The sequence below is a fragment of the Squalius cephalus genome (genome assembly GCF_949319135.1).
Source record: "Squalius cephalus genome assembly, chromosome: 11".
NCBI classification, from domain to species: Eukaryota; Metazoa; Chordata; class Actinopteri; order Cypriniformes; family Leuciscidae; genus Squalius; species Squalius cephalus.
Window position 1 is genome coordinate 1,327,301 of NC_137132.1, and position 18,612 is coordinate 1,345,912.

At 37.0% G+C, this 18,612-nt stretch overlaps 1 protein-coding gene across 3 annotated transcripts in view; it reads left to right on the forward strand.

Moving 5' to 3' along the window:
• The first annotated feature begins 383 nt into the window (after positions 1–383).
• LOC307167411 (protein NLRC3-like) overlaps positions 384–18,612 on the forward strand; it is a 102,461-nt gene continuing 84,232 nt past the window's right edge. Inside the window, exons 1-9 of one of the 3 annotated variants that reach the window (XM_079886488.1) lie at positions 384–765; positions 992–1,088; positions 1,377–1,490; positions 2,127–2,252; positions 6,603–6,728; positions 10,413–12,140; positions 13,457–13,528; positions 15,560–15,733; positions 18,316–18,489. In XM_079886488.1, coding sequence (XP_079742614.1) covers positions 1,039–1,088; positions 1,377–1,490; positions 2,127–2,252; positions 6,603–6,728; positions 10,413–12,140; positions 13,457–13,528; positions 15,560–15,733; positions 18,316–18,489 — 2,564 coding nt within the window. In that variant the 5' untranslated portion in view covers positions 384–765; positions 992–1,038. The remainder of the gene's footprint in view (positions 766–991; positions 1,089–1,376; positions 1,491–2,126; positions 2,253–6,602; positions 6,729–10,412; positions 12,141–13,456; positions 13,529–15,559; positions 15,734–18,315; positions 18,490–18,612) is intronic. The other 2 variants (XM_079886489.1, XM_079886487.1) reach the window with 2 other exon arrangements.

The window sequence follows — 18,612 nt, forward strand, 5'->3', positions numbered from 1 at the left end:
ATATACAATTAATCCGTTTGACAGATATAAAAAAAGGAGAAATACAACAACATTAATTAAAAGCCTACCACTGTAGCCTATACAGTTACAATAGGTGAGTCTGGTGTTTGAAACATTAGAGTCATGAAATACACAGAAAGTCATGATATAGCCTCCAGGTGGTAACTTGTTCAGTTCATCACTTAGAATAGCTTACAACACTAGAATAGGCTTATTCAGGGAAGTGCAGGAAATGGTTGAGTATTATTTTAGGTATAACATCTGTAGGCCTATAGTGCCTATCATATCCATTTATAGTCTTTACGCATCAGCTTGTATACTTGTATGGTTAAAAAGCTGCAAATTTCAAGACGCTGACGTCACGTCAGGTCGTCACGTGGGTCACCCGTTTGAAAGTTCAAGACGTTCGGATAGACGTTCGATCGGTCGGTCGGTCGTTCGGATGTTTGATTTTGGCACGGAGTACCCGCCATATAAAAACGCCGTCGCCGTCTAAACGAAAGGCACATCTGATAAAATATTTTTACGTTTTCACCCGCGAGCTTTCTCGTGTAAACAGTGCCTAAAAGTGGACTGGAACGCAGTGAAAGTAAGTTCTCCTGCCGCTATTTTAAGCAGGAAAAATAGGAATACGACACGGAAAAACAGAGCATCAAAGAGTTTAATAGAAACGTTTATCAAAGTTTATGCAGGAATGTCCGTGTGGTTTTATGATGTTAAAGCTGGAGGATTTGAGATCCTGTATCTTGTAAAAGTTTGATCAGGGTGAGTGTTCATGTGTGACTTCCTCATATTAATATGAATCTCTTGAGAGTCTGGAGGACATTTTAAGTGATTGTTTTGATATGAAAGGTTTAATGAAAGGTTTCTTTCGCTTCAGTGTTTCTTTTGTGTTTGGTGATGTTTGTGATTCAAATTATGAAGATAGATGATGAAGGTTGTTTAATTCATTTAATCATTTAATTTAGTGTGTGAATGTTTCTTCATTCAGAGTCAGTGGAGGAGATCAAACTCATCAGATTCTCCTGTATCTTCATCATGGCTGATTCACAAGGATCCAGAGATGGAGATTCTCCTCCAGGATGCAGGTGCTTTCAACAAACACTGTTAAATATTGTGTTACATCTCAGAAAAAGAGTTACCCACCCCACAGACACACAGATCAAAGAAAGTTTATGGAATAAAAAAAAAAAAAAAAAAATGCCTGTGTTTTTGTTTTAAAACTAACATGAACTATTAAATAAAAAGATCATAAAGTTTCTTCAAAGTGCTTTTTGATGAAAGATGAATGTGTTTGTTTATATTAATATGGTTCATCTCATTAAGAATGAACACAATAATCTTAAGGTTTAAACTGAATCTGTTCTCTGTTCCAGTTCAGTCCAGCAGAAGAGCTCAAACCCAGAGTCCAGCTGTGTGTCTGTGAAGAGTAACCGCTCTATGAATCTGTCAATAATGTTTAAGAGTGGAAACAAATGGCCTAATCTCAGGTATATATATTTTTTTATAAAAGATGTGCTTTTAGTATGACACTTTTGAATTAGACGCATAATTTATTTACTAGCAACGACATCAAGTAAATGTGAGATGAGATGTTTTCCACCTTTATATAATGGAGTAGGTGTAAAACTGAGTGGATTTGTCTAACCGCTGGTTCAGATTTGTTGAAAGCTTCTCAGTGTCTGGTCAGAACAGTGATGTTTCACAGCAAGAGCACCGTTACTAGAGTACAGTAAGGTGGTTTGTCTTTAAAGCTCAGCTAAACATTGGTCTCTTTAGTCGGTTGAGCCTTCATCCTCCATTGTGCCTTTGAGAAGAGTCATGTGATCGGGGTTGATGTTGAAACATTCTATAATTATATAGTTGTTTTCAATTTGTTTGTTTTGAATTCATAATTCCTAATATTACTGGTTTTCTCAGTCGCTTTGTTACACTTTTTGAATCATGCTTAACATTTGCAAACCAGTGAGTTCATTTTTTAAAATAATTATAATCAAAGTTTGAAACAACTGAGTTACAGACGCTAAAGAAAAAGTGTAACAACACTCCCTGGTGTTTCCTAAGACAGAAGATTCCTGTATAAGTGCACAACATTTATAAATCTGTATGCTTTTTATTTTACTTAGTTTTGAAACCAGTTCAGTCCAGCAGAAGAGATCAAACCCAGAGTCCAGCTGTGTGTCTGTGAAGAGTAACCAGTCTATGAATCCGCCAGAAGAGTTTAAGAGTGGAGACACACGGCCTAATCTCAGGTATATCATTTCTATAAAAGTTATTCTTATAGTATGACACGTTTGAATTAGTGGCATAATTTATCAAAGCCAGTCAGTCTAATACTAGCAATGACATCAATGACAAGTAATTTGGTGAGTTCAATTTAAGGACTACACGCCTGTGCACATATATATTCAAACGCACATTCCTATAGACTAAACACGTAATACGCATGTGCACGCCATCAGCGCTTTCACAGATTCACCTTTCTGAAGTTCACACAGAGATGACGTTTTTCTAAATATTTCAACGCTTGCATATTGGAACTATTTCAGGGTTTGTGTTCTCGAGCGTCAAACACTGTTGTTGTGAGAATGAGCGGCCGGAGCGCATCAAGGGTTTTCTGTTAGAACGGTGTGTGTTAGCGGCCACTAAGTTAATAGTTAATGATCTTTGCGACGGAAGTGAATCAATCAAAACATACTTTAGCTGCACAATAACTTTATTCTAGATCTGCTGTAAAGCCTAATCAATCTCTGTTACTGTAATATTCTATTATCACTGTAAAGCTGCTTTGAAACAATCTATATTGTTAAAGCGCTATATAAATGAAGGTGACTTGACATCAAGCAAATATAAGCTGAGAATTTTTTCCACCTTTATATTAGGGGTGGGAGATATGGCAGAAATATCATATCACGATTTTTTTCCGGAAAATCACGATTTTATATCATGATTCTTTTTTTAAATGTTGTTTTTACTATTTTGTAAGTGACAGCATTACAGCCAAACTAATGTTCCTATTTTAAAAACAGAGCCTTACAATGTAACAAAATATAAAAGAAAAAGAATAGTAAACATTTAGGCCAAAGTGGCCAAGATAAAAACTTTGTCATTATTTTTTTGTTATTAAAAAATAAGAACAAAGGTACACATTATATACACAACATAATATATAAATGAAATAAACAGTGCTTTATTTTTTCAGCTACAGTAGATTTATTAAACAGTAAGAAGAAAGAAATTAAATTAACAAATATAAACATAAAACATTAAATAGTAGTGATGGGAAGTTCGGATCATTTTGTTGTTTAACATGTCTTTATTGAGTTTTCACATTTTTAGGACAAAAACATTTCAATCCCCAACCAAACCCCAGGCAGGCATATAGAAATACAAAATAGTAAGTTACAAAATTAGCTAGATTCTTCCTACATATAAAACTTCACACATCTAATGCATCTTCAATATTTCCACTTTTAAGAAAATTCAGAAACACCTCCCAGATGTACGCAAATTCAGATGATTTCGTCTTTGTTATATATGTAAGCTTTTCAAGAGCCAAACAAGATGACAGGTTTCTTAGCCATAGTCCAAGAGAGGGGCAATCAGCCTTTTTCCAATATAAAGCAATAGACCGTCTGGCTTGCAGTAAACACAAATCCACCATTTTTCTCTCTTTTACAGACAAGGAACAATTTTCTGCATATAAATTCAATACACATAACATAGGACATGTCGTGACTTGAGAAGAAGTAAATTGAGAAATGCATTGGGTCACCTCATCCCAAAATTTCTGAATCTCCTCACATTCCCAAACACAGTGAAAAAATGTACCAGGGAATTTATTGCATTTAAAACAAAGATCTGGGATATTTGGGTTAAATTTGTTTAATCTTACAGGGGTTATATAGGTCCTCATTATCCAATTATATTGTAAGTGTCTAAGACGAGTATTTATGGTTTGTGTTTGCGACTTTAAGCAAATTGTACTCCACTCTTCTAATGAGATATCGTTTTTAAGTTCGGATAATTTTACTAACTCTCTCGTTCATCAAAATGAACAAATCTTCGAGTCATTTCGTTCTTTTAAGTGGCTTTAAATGTTATACTTTTAACATCCAAATTCCCCGAGAACATCCACCAACGCAATCTTGATCATATTTTGACTGAAGAAATCATTATAATGCAGCCAAAGATAATTTACAGGGAACATAAATATTTAATTTCCCTTCGGAGTCTTTGGTTCATTTGTCATGTGACACGAAATGAACGGATCGTTCGCGAACGACACATCACTACCACATAGACTTCACTGTATAAAAACACTACATAGACTTCACTGTATAAAAATAAAACACTATATAGACTTCACTGTATAAATTAGACACTGATTCTTATTAAAGCTACTAATTAAGTTCTCAGTCCAGAGCAGTGAAAGATTTTCTCTTTGTGTTTTGTTGTTTTATTAACATTAAAGGGATAGTTCCCCCAAAAATGAAAATTGTTATCGTTTACTCTCAAGTTGTTTTAAACCTGAATTTGTCTTTCTTCTGTTGTAAATAAGTTATTTTGAAGACTGTGGGTACCCAAACAGTCGTTGATCCCCAGTGACTTCCATAGTTCATTGTTTCCTACTATGGAAGTCAATGGGGAACAACAACTGTCTTGATCCCCACATTCTTCAAAATATCATCTTTTGTGTTCAGAAGAAAGAAATGAATACAGGTTTGGAACAACATTAGTAAACCTTGTGTGTATTTGACAGTTTTAGTGCAATAAGACTTGAAAGATAACTTAGTCCAGTACCACTAAGGGTGCTTTCACACCTACCTCATTTAGTTTGGTTGAATTGCACTAGAGTTCATATCACACACTATTATTAATCAAAAATGATTTACACCTTCACAAAATCCAAACATTCAGTGTAAGACTAAAAAAATGACATAACATTATTTATAGTAAGTTCACAGCTTATTTAGAGTTTTGACCTTGACAACCCAACTGCATTTACCGCAAACAGTCTAAACTAAAAGATTGTTTTGGTAATTGTTCTACACATTGTCATATAGATAACCTAAAAAATACAGTAGTTTATTAAGGTTAAATCTTGCTAACCACTCTTAATAAAAAATGGGGTAAGCACACTTACATTCTCATTTTAAGAGGTGTTAAATATGGTTTGATTTGTTTACATTAGTTAATGTATTAGGCTAACTGACATGAACCACGAGCAATACATTTGTTACTGTATTTATTAATCTTTGTTAATCTTAGTTGAACAAACAATGAACAGCTGTATTTTTATTTATTATGTTACTTCACACAGTGCATTAGGCTAACTAATGTTAACAAATACAACTTTTGATTTAAATAATGTAGGCTACTAGTAAATGGTGAAATTAACATTAATAAAGATTAATAAATGCTGTAGAAGTGCAGTTTATTAATAGTTAATGTTAACTAATGTAGTTAACTAGAGTTTAATAAATGGAACCTTATTGTAAAGTGTTACCGATTTGTTATACACCGATTCCGTGTTGGACAGATCAGTTGTTTTAACCATTCATTAAAGTGAATCGGTTCAAAGGAGTCATTAGTTCGCGAATCGGACGTGTCATTAGCGGACCGCGGCACACGTTGTGTGATTATCCCGGCAGTTAGGACATCGCTCAAGATTTGTCATTGTCAACACAGAAAACATTTCATCATTGGATAGGTTTTGTTTTGGTTATTGAAAGTGTTTTTTATGTCAGCTGAATGGGCGGAATGCTTTTCAGAGAAGATAAGGCAACATAAAAAACGTAAAAAGGTTTTTTTTGTTTTTTTTTTGTTTTTTTGTTGCACAATTCACACCCAGCGGTAATTCAGGAAAAAAAAAATCTGAATGCTCCACGTGAAACTTCGCTCTTCGTCTTCCGATCTTTTACCATTGTGTCAATTCTCAATTGATTTTGATTAATATGCGCGAGGGAGCGAGAGAGAGCAGGGCAGTTTGAAGACACGCGACCAGGCCTCTCTCTCTCTCTGCTCGTTCTTTCAGTAATATGCGCCCTATCGCAAGCGCAGCAGTCATCTACATCACTCGCCGATCAAATAAGGCTTTGGCAAGACAAAAAAATCGCTTGTGAGAGAGACGTGTGACGGACAGAGAGACGGAGGGAGAGCGGGGAAAGGAAATGCAGCTGAATGAATACGCTGCGTGTTTTAAATAGCGTAAAACCTTTTATTTTATATATATATATATATATAACAAAACGCAATATGTGGCGGCCGGTGTTTATTCTGTGGCGCACCGCCACAAATTAGTCTATGTGTGGGAAACACTGGTTCTATAGTTGTTTTCAGTTTGTTTGTTTTGAATTCATAATTCCTAATACTACTTTGTTACATTTTTTTAATCATGCTTAACATTTGTAAACCAGTAAGTCAATTTCTCAAAAAGTAGAAATTTTTATTTTTCTGAAAGTTTGAGAGACAGTGCAAAACACACTGAATTACAGATGTTAAAGCAAAAGTGTAACAACACTCCCTGGTCTTTCCTTAGACAGAAGATTCTGTAAAAGTGCATAACATTTATAAGTCTGTATGCTTTTTATTTTACTTAGTTTGAAAACCAGTTCAGTCCAGCAGAAGAGATCAAAACCAGAGTCCAGCTGTGTGTCTATGAAGAGTAACCAGTCTATGAATCGGCCACCAGCATTTAAGAGTGGAGACAAACGGCCTGATCTCAGGTATATCAAAAGTTATACTTATAGTATTTGATTTTTATTAAATTATTATTAATTAATATACTGCAGTTTAATGGTCTGAATATGAACCGAGTAATTCTAAGTTAAAATCCTATAAGTTTCAGTCTATTAATGATTATCATTGTGCTCTTGTGTAAAGCTCTATGTTGTAACACCTCCCTTAAATTAAGATGATACATCTGAGGGGTTCAACAGAATTCGACATGTACTGAAAATACAACCACTTCATCAAACAAATACTTTCCTGTTTTGCTTTATTCCCAAGTGCACAACAGATAAATCAATTTAAACACCAGAGCAGTCTCTGTCCTTGAGCATAAGACATACCTGCAAACTTGTCGCTTTTCGGCGACAATCGCCGTTTTCTTGGTCAATTGGGTCATTTACGTGAATCGCATAGAACCGGAGAGTTTTTTTTTTTTGGGGGGGGGGGGGGGGGGGGTATTGTTTCTCACAGTAACTGCCATGCAGGCTAGAATTGCGAAACATTATTGGATAATTCTTATAATGGACATTTCTCTGGGCCAATCGGAATCTTAGCACTTTTTCTCTTGGCCAATTGGAATCTTAGCACTTAGCACACAGAGTCAACTGAGCTGAGCTCGCCATTTGATGAGACGCCTGGCTACCGTGCGAGTCTAATGGAAACTCACGCATGAATTTTCCTGCATTGAACTTGTTTTAGCACCCGCCAAAGTGATTTTTTGTCCCGCCAAAGTCTTATTTGATCGGTGAGTAATGTAGATGAACGGCTGCGTTTGTGACAGGGCGTATGTTAACTGAAAGAACGAGAGAGAGAGAGCCGGTAGCGCGCGCGCACTCTGTGTAAACGACTTCACCGTCTCCAAACTAAGCGCTGTGTTGCTCTCTCCCTCGCACATATTAATCAAAATAAATCGACACGGTGGTAAAAGGTCGGAAGACCAAAGTTTCATGTGGAGCATTCGGAGATTTTTTTTTATTTTTTTTCTGAATTACTGCTGGGTGTAAATTGTGCTAAATAAGTTTCCTTATCTTCTCTGAAAAGCGTTCTGGACATTCAGCTGACATAAAACAACACTTTAATTAAACGAAATAAAACTATACAGTGATGAAATGTTTTCTATGTTGACACAAATCTTGGATGTCCATGTCCTAACTGCTGGGATAATCACACAACGCGCACGACACGTCCAATTCGCGAACTAATGGCTCCTTTGAACCGATTCATTTTAATGAATGGTTAAAACAACTGATATTTCCAACAGTGAACTCAGGAGACGTCTGAATCGGTGTATAACTAATCTGTAACACTTTACAATAAGGTTCTATTTATTACATAAATTATATAAAAAGTACAGTTTGCTAACTCAAGCTTAAACTTTAAAATAAATAAAACCACTTGTTTTGTTTTTTTAAAAGCATATGACTACATTTTTCCACACAGTGCTATCAAGAATCGATAAGAGAATCGTTAAAGAATTGGATCGATAATCAGAATCGTCAGTGGCATTATTATTGATAAAATCTTATCAATTCCCATCCCTATGTGAAGACAGCAAAATTATAATCAAACATTAAGGAACATACATGTTTTTTTAATAGTTTTTTTTTAAGAGTTAAAAGATTAAAACATTTTGCTAACATTAGGTCTTATTGTGTCACTGTCAGTCTTTTTACATCAGTGCAAAACTAGGGTATGCAGATTAATTATTATTATTATACATCATTCATCAGCATGCATTGATTAATCCCATGGCATGTAGCAAAAAAAAAAGTTAGTCTGCACCCCCCCCCCCCAATCCCCCCCGGCGACACTGTCACCTTTTTTAGTCTGAGGAGTTTGCAGGTCTGATAAGAGAGAGTCAATAAAATGAAACTTATCATGATTGATCAGAGTTCGATGAATAAGACGATGATGGAGATGAAATGACTGAGATCCAAACGATTATTTGAGAGCGATGCAATGTTATAATCCAGTAGTCCGAAAACGTGTGAAATGGAGATAGGCAGCCCTGTAGATCCGTAGCAGCAAACCCACGTTGCTTACGAAAGAACGAGTGGTAAATGGTGACCAATTAAAGATCACACATGCAGCATGGACCAACAAAGGTTCCAAACAAACAAATCCAAGTGTCCTAAAAGTCCTTTCTATATAAAAAACAAATAGTTCACATTAGCCTTTGTAATTTACAGTACATGACATCTCAAACTTTTATTAAACAGTATACTCACGTTTGAGCGTAAACTTAAAGGACAAGTTCGGTATTTTACACTTAAAGCCCTGTTTACAGATCGTATCTGATTAAATAGAACGGGTAAGATTAAAATTTGGACACATGCTGCTGTTCCGAGAATTTTAGGTTTATTTCGCTTTCCCCCCCACCCCCACAATGGATGTCTATGTGCACTCGAACATTCATTCCTAAAACACATTAAACTTTCGTTTACAAAGACGTGAAACTCACCGAGTGGTCAGGGGTGTTCACTGGTATGTTCACTCAAAAATCGCTGAAAATGATGCATTCCAACAGGTGTTTTACCATTCGTTGTAAAACTGTGGATCTATTTTTCCAAACGTCTCACACCCGTAAATTCTTCCGTTGAGAGCTTGAATAATAGACACTCCAGCCCAGTTGGTGGCGATAATGCACCTTTGCCAATTGCAAGCAAACCACTGGCATTTCATTGAATACACAGAAGAAGCAGAAGAAGAAGTGGCGGAGTAATACCGTACCTCACACAGCTCTTTCAATACAAGTCAATGGAGTTGGACAAAAACTACGATAAAACCTGTTGGAATGCATCATTTTCAGCGATTTTTGAGTGAACATACCAGTGAACACCCCTGACCACTCGGTGAGTTTCACGTCTTTGTAAATGAAAGTTTAATGTGTTTTAGGAATGAATGTTCGAGTGCACATAGACATCCATTGTGGGGGTGGGGGTGGGGGGGGAAAGCGAAATAAACCTAAAATTCTCGGAACAGCAGCATGTGTCCAAATTTTAATCTTACCCGTTCTATTTCATCAGATACGATCTGTAAACAGGGCTTTAAGTGTAAAATACCGAACTTGTCCTTTAAGGTTCTCAAACAGGACTTATGAGAAGGTAGGTAGCCATGAGTTTAACCCAGGGGGCCAGCGTTTCATATTATGTTGAAGCTTCCCCGGGCGCCGCCATTGGCTATCAGACCATCACCTGCTGTTAGCATCCCATTGACTCCCATTCAAAAAAACATATACAACACCAAGTAACGTTTTATACTGTTACAATGTATTGTATTGTTAATACATTCACACACTGCAAAAGTTGTTGGTCTGTTACTCAGTTAATGACACAATTACATCAATATCAGTGTGTCTGATTCTTTACCCTCTTCATTCTGATTTAAAGTCAAATCTTCTATCCAGACCAGTTAAAAACAAAACTGTGTACAAGCCTGTGATTCAACCACAAGACTTTAATGAAAGCATGTATCCTGGTTTCAGGTAAAATGCAGGACTTTTGTTGTTGATGTTGTTCAATTTGTTCAACACATCACTCAAACACATGATTAATGATTTAAACATTTCAGAAACCCAATGATGTTCTGTGTCCCATAATACAGCAAACAAATAATATTGTAATTTATGGTTATTTATTTCTCTGACTTGTGTAATAATGTGATATTTTTTAATCTTACAGCCATGACTCTAATCCTGCTGAAGTCCTCAACACATTGAGATCAAATCTGAGAAAGAAGTTTGAGTGTTTGTATGAGGGAATATCAAAGCAGGGAAACCCAACACTCCTGAATGAGATCTACACAGAGCTCTACATCACAGAGAGTGAAAGTGGAGAGATCAATAATGAGCATGAGGTGAGACAGATTGAGACACAGTCCAGGGGAGCAGAAACAGAGGACACACCGATCAAATGCAGTGACATCTTTAGACCTTTACCTGGACAAGACAAACCCATCAGAACTGTGCTGACAAAGGGAGTCGCTGGCATTGGAAAAACAGTCTCTGTGCAGAAGTTCATCCTGGACTGGGCTGAAGGGAAAGAGAATCAGGACGTCCAGCTCATATTTCCACTTGCTTTCAGAGAGCTCAACTTGATGAAGGACAAAACACTCAGTCTTTCAGATCTTCTTCATCGCTTTTTACCTGAAACCAAAGAAATGGACATATCCAGTGATGAGTATAAAGTGTTGTTCATCTTTGATGGTCTGGATGAGTGTCGTCTCTCTCTGGATTTTCAGAGCGATGTGAGGTTGTGTGATGTGACTGAATCAGCCTCAGTGGACGAGCTGCTGACGAACCTCATTGAGGGGAATCTGCTTCCCTCTGCTCTCATCTGGATCACCTCCAGACCAGCAGCAGCGGATCTCGTCCCCTCTGAGTGTGTCCATCGAGTGACAGAGGTACGAGGCTTTAGTGACACACAGAAGGAGGAATACTTCAGGAAGAGAATCTGTAAAAAGAAATTAGCTAAAAGAATCATCTCACACCTGAAGTCCTCAAGGAGCCTCTTTATTATGTGCCACATCCCAGTGTTCTGCTGGATCTCAGCCACTGTTCTAGAGAAGATGTTGAGTGAAGCAGAGAGAGGAGAGATTCCCACGACTCTCACTCAAATGTACACACACTTTCTGCTCATTCAGACCAACATCAAACATGAGAAGGACTATGAGAAGAAAGTGAAAGATGAAGACATGATCGTCAAACTGGGGAAACTGGCTTATCGGCAGCTTATGAAAGGCAACCTGATCTTCTATGAGGAAGACCTGAGCGAGTGTGGCATTGATGAGACAGAAGCATCGGTTTACTCAGGATTGTGCACTCAGATCTTCAGAGAGGAGTTGGGCTTGTATCAGGGGAAAGTCTTCTGCTTTGTTCATCTGAGCATTCAGGAACATCTAGCAGCTCTATATGTGCATCTCTCCTTTATCAACAATAACATCAATGTGTTTGACCAGATTACCAAACCAACTAATGGAGACACAGTTTCCCTATCTGATCTCCATCAGAGAGCTGTGGATGAGGCTTTACACAGTAAAAATGGGCATCTGGACCTTTTCCTTCGTTTCCTTCTGGGTCTGTCAGTGGAGTCTAATCAGAGTCTCTTACAAGAACTAAAGACACAGACAGCAAACAGATCTCACAACAATAAGAGAACAGTTGACTATATTAAAGGAAAGATCAGTGAGAATCCCTCTCCAGATAAATACATCAATCTGTTTCACTGTCTGAATGAACTGGGTGATCTTTCTCTAGTGAACGAAGTTAAACCTCATATGAGGTCTAGAGGATTACGTTCTGTGAAACTCTCCTCGTCTCAGTGGTCAGCTTTAGTGTTTGTGTTGTTGTCCTCAGAGAAGACACTGCTGAAGTTTAACCTGAAGAGCTTAATAGGAGCCAGAAATGATCGGTAAGTAACACTGAGTGCAATCATTACAGTCTAAAACATTATGAACGAAGAGAAACTCAGAGATCAGAGGTGTTTAAATCACGGGGCACAGACTGATTTCTGGGATATTGTACATAATTTGCGGGTGTTTCTCAAACCGTGGCTGTGTCCTAGTAAGGCTGCATATCTCGACTGCCACGTCATCAAGCGCCTCTGAAGGCCGTCTCAGTTTGAAGGATCTTTGAAGACAGACTTCATTTTGTGTCTTTAAATCATCTCATTTTGAAGGATGCATCAAGTGTATCCTTCATGTTCTTCAATCTGCCACAATCCTTTGCACACTTTCCAATTCATGTAAAAGAACTGATGAAAATCGAGTCGGCACTGAGTTTATCTGAGTTTATTTTGAAATGTAAGACACAAATAATATATATACGGAGATGAAGGCATACATGTTATCTTTTGTTTCTGTGTACACACTAAACTGAACACTAAACTGACAATAATGTAAGACACTGGGAGACACAGACGGCTGTCATTCATTGTATTGCATTAATAAAAAAGCCAGTTAATATACAGATATTTAATAGAAAGTATTTTTCCAAAATGAAGTTTTAATAGTGGACGCCCTCGAGGAGAAATGTGAGTCTGTAAAGGGATGTAAAAATGATGGCGCACTCGCAGAAGCACTTCGTGCAATTTATTTACAGTCCGCTGGAAGACTGACTCCGCTCACACACACACACAACACAGGGACGAAACGACGAGACAGTGCAGTGTAAGTGTATGAAACGGATATGGAAGGGAGAGTGAAATGGGTGAATGTCCATGTGCTGTCAGCATCTCGTGTGCACCCGCTCCTATGATAGCAGCAGTGTGAGGGAGGAACGGGACGTGTGTCTGTGTGTGTGTCTGTGTCTTTGTGTTTGTGTGTTGCTTCGCCAGCGGTGGCAGCTAATGTGACTTTATCACAATTATCTTACTTCTCATTTCAAAAACAACTTGTTTAACACAAAATACTTATTGATTCATGAAAATATACGCATTTGACAGGACAAAAGAAATCTGATATGTCAAAATAGTGTTGTAGTGTAAATGTAGAGTAATAGACCTGCCACAGCGACATTGACAAGATAAAGAAAAAACAAATCTGTGTTGGCTGAATACGAGGCTTCTAGTTATAGATAATAAAACAACTTTCACATGTCCTTTATGAAGCAGCGTTTAATTAAAATAATATTTGAGGGTATTTAGGAAAGTATAATGTATTAATTACTTATGTTATGAATTATTATTGTTGGCATTAACTAACTTATTTATTTTTTGTTTTCAATTAGTGACACACAAAACACTGGAGATGAAGTTCTTCAGAAGCTGATGCCTGTGGTTACAGCAACTAGATCAGCTTGGTAAGTAACACTGAGAACAAGCATCACTGTTAAAACATTATAACATTTCTTACTTAAACATTATAAATTAATGGTTTAACAAAAAAGTGTCACACTTCAGCTTTTAAACCCTCCACCTATCTGACCTGATTTGTGATCTACTTAACCGTTTTTTATAATATTTGTGTGAGAAATGTATCTTCAAATATATACATTTTAATGTATGTACATAAACATTTATATTTAGAATTTTTATATTAATTTTAATTTAATTTAAATGTTAATGCATTTATATTTAATCGATATTGCGATATAATAAACAAATGGTTTCATGAGTCAGCTTGCTTGGTTCTCATGGAAAATGCACACACAGATTAGTGATAATGCTGAAATGTGTTTTTCTCAACTCAAACTAGCAACAACAACTAAATGCACAAAATTAAATAATGACATCTTTGCATTACTGCAAACTTGTTCTTGTCTCAATAGTACAATAGTATAAAATAAATAGAACAATAAATAAGAACATTTGTATGCTCATGAAAATAAAATATTTTGAACATTCTGTCCAGACAAACAGGGACATTTAAAGGGGAACTTGGCAACTATTTCAACTTAATAAAACCGTTTAGAAATCATTTTGATGGTAAAATAACCTGTTCTGGTGAGAATGGTGTCTTTCCCCGCTCCCCCCAGCGTTCCAGGCGCTAAAACAACCTTGCAACATGGGGAATAACATCCGGTAAGTTGGAAATAGGAAGTCTTGTGAGAAGCGAGAAAGAGCGAGATACACAAACTGCTTTACAGCAATTCGACATAAACATAAATTCGACACACGCCCCCCTCAATACCGGTTAGCCACACCGGCTAGCTATAAGAACAAGCGACGATGGATCATTGTCTGCACGATGATAAGCTAAATTTGGCAATCTCAGTTCCATTGGGGGTAGGTTAGGCTATAACTAAGATAAGAATAAGCGGTAATGTTTGCTAGCTTCATCCGCCCACCCCCTGTTACGGCTTATGGTTGATAACACAATACAAAATGTACATGCCAATGTTCTATGATAGTGTGTATGATGTCTTACCCACCTCGGTAGACATAGCTCCACACGATAAAGTTAGCTTGACATAAATTTCACGATTTCAATTCAAAACATTTTGGTAAGTTGTACTGTATCTTTCAACACATCTATTGTTCATTCGTGTATATTTACTATTAACTAGTAAAGAGAGATGTTCGGTTCATGACCACGATCTGTCACATCACATTTACAAGCGCCAAAATGCTATTGATTGAATTTAGTAATAAAATGAACAGAATCTGAGAGCTGATGATTTGTTTCCTATCATAAGTATCCTGCTCTGTCTAGTCGGTGTCAGTGTCCTCTTTGCTTCGCGACTCTTCTCTGTGTGAGAACGTGTGTGTGTGTGGCGTGAGAGCATGTGAAAAGTGTTGATTGCGCGAGTCTCACGCTGAATGAGTGAGAGTTGGCAGCCCTGCTCTCTCTGCTCAGTGTCGGTTATCTTATAGACAAAATATCGCCATATAACAGAGGTAGAATTGATTCTGGCCACCAGTTCAGTGTCCGTGTGCTCGGCATCATCTTCACCGGTTCTCCGCGCTGCACACCGGAGAGAGTCACGACGTGATTATACGCGCCACTGCCTAAACTGAAACTGACTGGTCTTCTTTTTATTAGCGGTGTAGAAAATATGCAAACAGCTCTGAGAGAGAATGAGTTGTCATATCCACACATGCATTTATTTATTTCATAAAATCGCAGCATTTTGCATCATATAATCGCTTAGGCTTGACATTGCGATTGCGATATGATTAATCGTGCAGTACCAATGTATTCCATTTTATCAGTTTTATATCATCTTTCTCCCTTACATAGAGACATAATCTCTTAGAATAACAGTTATCTTACTGATATATTGAATTAATTGTTTAAAAAAGAGATATTGCACAAATTATAAACACAATTAAGAAAAACAAAGATTTCTGTTTTAATCTGAGAGTGAAGAGTGTGTCATTGTTCTCTACAGGTTGAGTAAGTGTGGTGTCACAGATGAACGTTGTGCTGCTCTGGCTTCAGCTCTGAGATCAAACCCCTCACACCTGAGAAAACTGAATCTGTCTGGGAATAAACTAGGAGACTCAGGAGTGAAGCTGATCTCTGCTGTACTGGAGAATCTTCACTGTAAACTGGAGAAACTGAGGTAAGATCATCTCTACCATAAAGACTCGGAGTGAATAAGGATTAATATGTAGATAGTGTATACAATATATCTTTGGTGTAAGCCCCATCCGGTGGTTCAGCAACAGATTCCTGCTTGAACCGTCAGATCCTGCCGGCGGTAGAAGGCAGCGGTGAGGAGTCTCCCTGAAGAGGAACATTTACATCTTCATACAGTATATTATTATCCCCCTAAATAAAGTAAAACTACCAGTTAAATAAACCGGACGAACTACAAACCAGACAACAGATGCAGGATACAGTGAAGAGGGTTTTTAAATCACAAATGTTTGGTGTAAATCAACTTGTAATGCTTGTGCAAACAGACCCTTGCAAAAGCGTGAGCATTTCCTCAAAATGTGTGTGTGCAGCTGAAAAGAGGGAAGTGGTGTGTGTTTCACTTGATCCAGGACTGTCACCATATCAGATTTATCACTACATGATTATCATGGCCAAAATAACACACAAAACCAATATATCACCATATCTATGGAAATCTTGAAAAATTCATATTAATGCTATCAGTCAAATTCATCTTTATTTTGTTTATTTTGTGTTATTTTTGAAAAAGAAGAATCACTCCATCACATACAAAAGGAACAATTACACTTAATGCGACCAATTTGAAATAATGGTAACACTTTATCACAAGTATACAGTAACACAGCGCTTATAAATCATTTGCAAACTCTTAGTTTATAGTTAATGAATAGTATATAACAGTATATAAGCTGTAGTTAATATATTAAGAGACTATATACAAATAGTGAGTTCTTTGTTCACTGTAATTAACAAAGTGTTATTGTTTAATTAGCTCTTATGTAAAGAGTTAGATAATGCTTTAACAACTTATTAACTTATTAACCATAAATAGTTCTCACTTTAGATTAGGTCACGGAAAATCAGAAAATGTCATTAAGTACATAAAACGTATACACACACACACACACACACACACACACACACACACACACACACACACACACATTTGAATGCTTTTATTTGGATCTGAAAGACATTACAAAGAAAACAAGATCCAAATCCAAATTTTACCACATGTAGAGGCCAATTTTCAATAAGATTTAAAGGTACACAGATATGGAATAGATTTTCTCATGTGGCGAGACAATGCACCTCAGTAGAGAGTTTTAAAAGAGTTTTAAGAGGTCTGCTGATGAACTAGTTTGTGCACTTGGTTGTTTCTATATTTTTCATTGTATTTTTATTTTACTGAGAAGTGCTTGTTGTGTTATCACCACTATTATCATGACATATTTTTTTTATTTTTTATTTTTTTATTAATGTTTGTATGAGTTGTATTATATTGTGTTTGCATTCTTTGGTTATTTTTTATCTTTCTTTGGTGGAGGCTTTAGATAAGCCATACTGGCTTTTTGCCTTCTCCGGCACTGTATATGCATCAGTTTGTCCTTGGTGTTGTACTTCTTTAAATTTGTGCATAAAAATAAAATAAAAACAAATACTCTGGGAAGAGTCTTTGACGAGGTGACAGATCTACAATTCATGGCTCACATACTTGTACAGGTCCTTCCATTTATAATACTCAACACATTAAGGATAAACAGAACATCTCCGTCTCCATATTTGCACGCTCCCTATGGTGATTGTTGTCGTTAAGAGCAACTACTTCTCCGTCAGGTCCCAGCCAGGACAGCTGTATTCCTGTACGGCAGGTCGGCAGCAGAGATCATTTAAATCTAGCCAGTCGGAGCGCACTCCAAATCTGGCTACTCTGATGTCTAACTTTCTGTTCTGCTTTAGTTTAAATCCAAGAAACTGGGACTCGTTTGTGGAAGCAGCAGGTATTCTGCGACGCTGTAGATGTAAAAACAGCGATTCACACACACATGTGTACACACACGTGTGTAGAGACACTCTCACACACTCTCACAGAGACACACTCTCTCTCACACACACACAAACACACACACTCACACACTCACTCACTCACCTTCTCACTCTCTCTCTCTCTCTCTCTCACACACACACACACACACACACACACACACACACACTTGGGCTGGGACGATACACCAGACTAGACTAACACTAGACTATGGGGAAAAGTTAAATCATACACTTATGCAGACTGTACGTTGTTTAAGATGAATCATATTTACAAAAACAATTCATCACATCTTTCTGAGTTTTATTTTAGAAGCGTCATATAGTACTACATTCTCTTGAATAAATAATTCAATAACAAATAAAACATTTAAGTCACTTGTCGCCACCTAGTGGCGAAACATTGTAATCGATAAATGCGTTATTTTAAGTGCCAGGTTTTTATCAAAAGCTGATTTATTCAACACAGATTTGAATGTTGCAATATGATTTTGTCAAAGGTTTAATAGACAGACGAATTGGAAGAAGATCGCTGTACAAACTGTATATTCAGTCCCCTAATCCTAACTGATGTATTTTAACAATGTGAACTAATGAGTACTTGTATATATTTCATATTGACAGCATTATGTTATTTATTTTTTAAGTGTCATGTTTATCTTTGGATATAGGCTTAATGTTTGTCATTGTTCTCTACAGGTTGAGTGGTTGTGGTGTCACAGATGAAGGTTGTGCTGCTCTGACTTCAGCTCTGAGATCAAACCCCTCACACCTGAGAGAACTGGATCTGTCATTTAATGCATGTAATTATCCAGGAGTGAAGCTGCTGAAGGATCTGAAGGATGATCCACATTATAAACTGGAGACACTATGGTAAGAATAGTTCTTAACAATTTTCAAATGGCTGTTTTACTCACTAGAAATAAAAGGAAATTTTACCAGGTTCAGTAACACCACGTGTGTGTGTGTGTGTGTGTGTGTGAATACTTTGTTTAA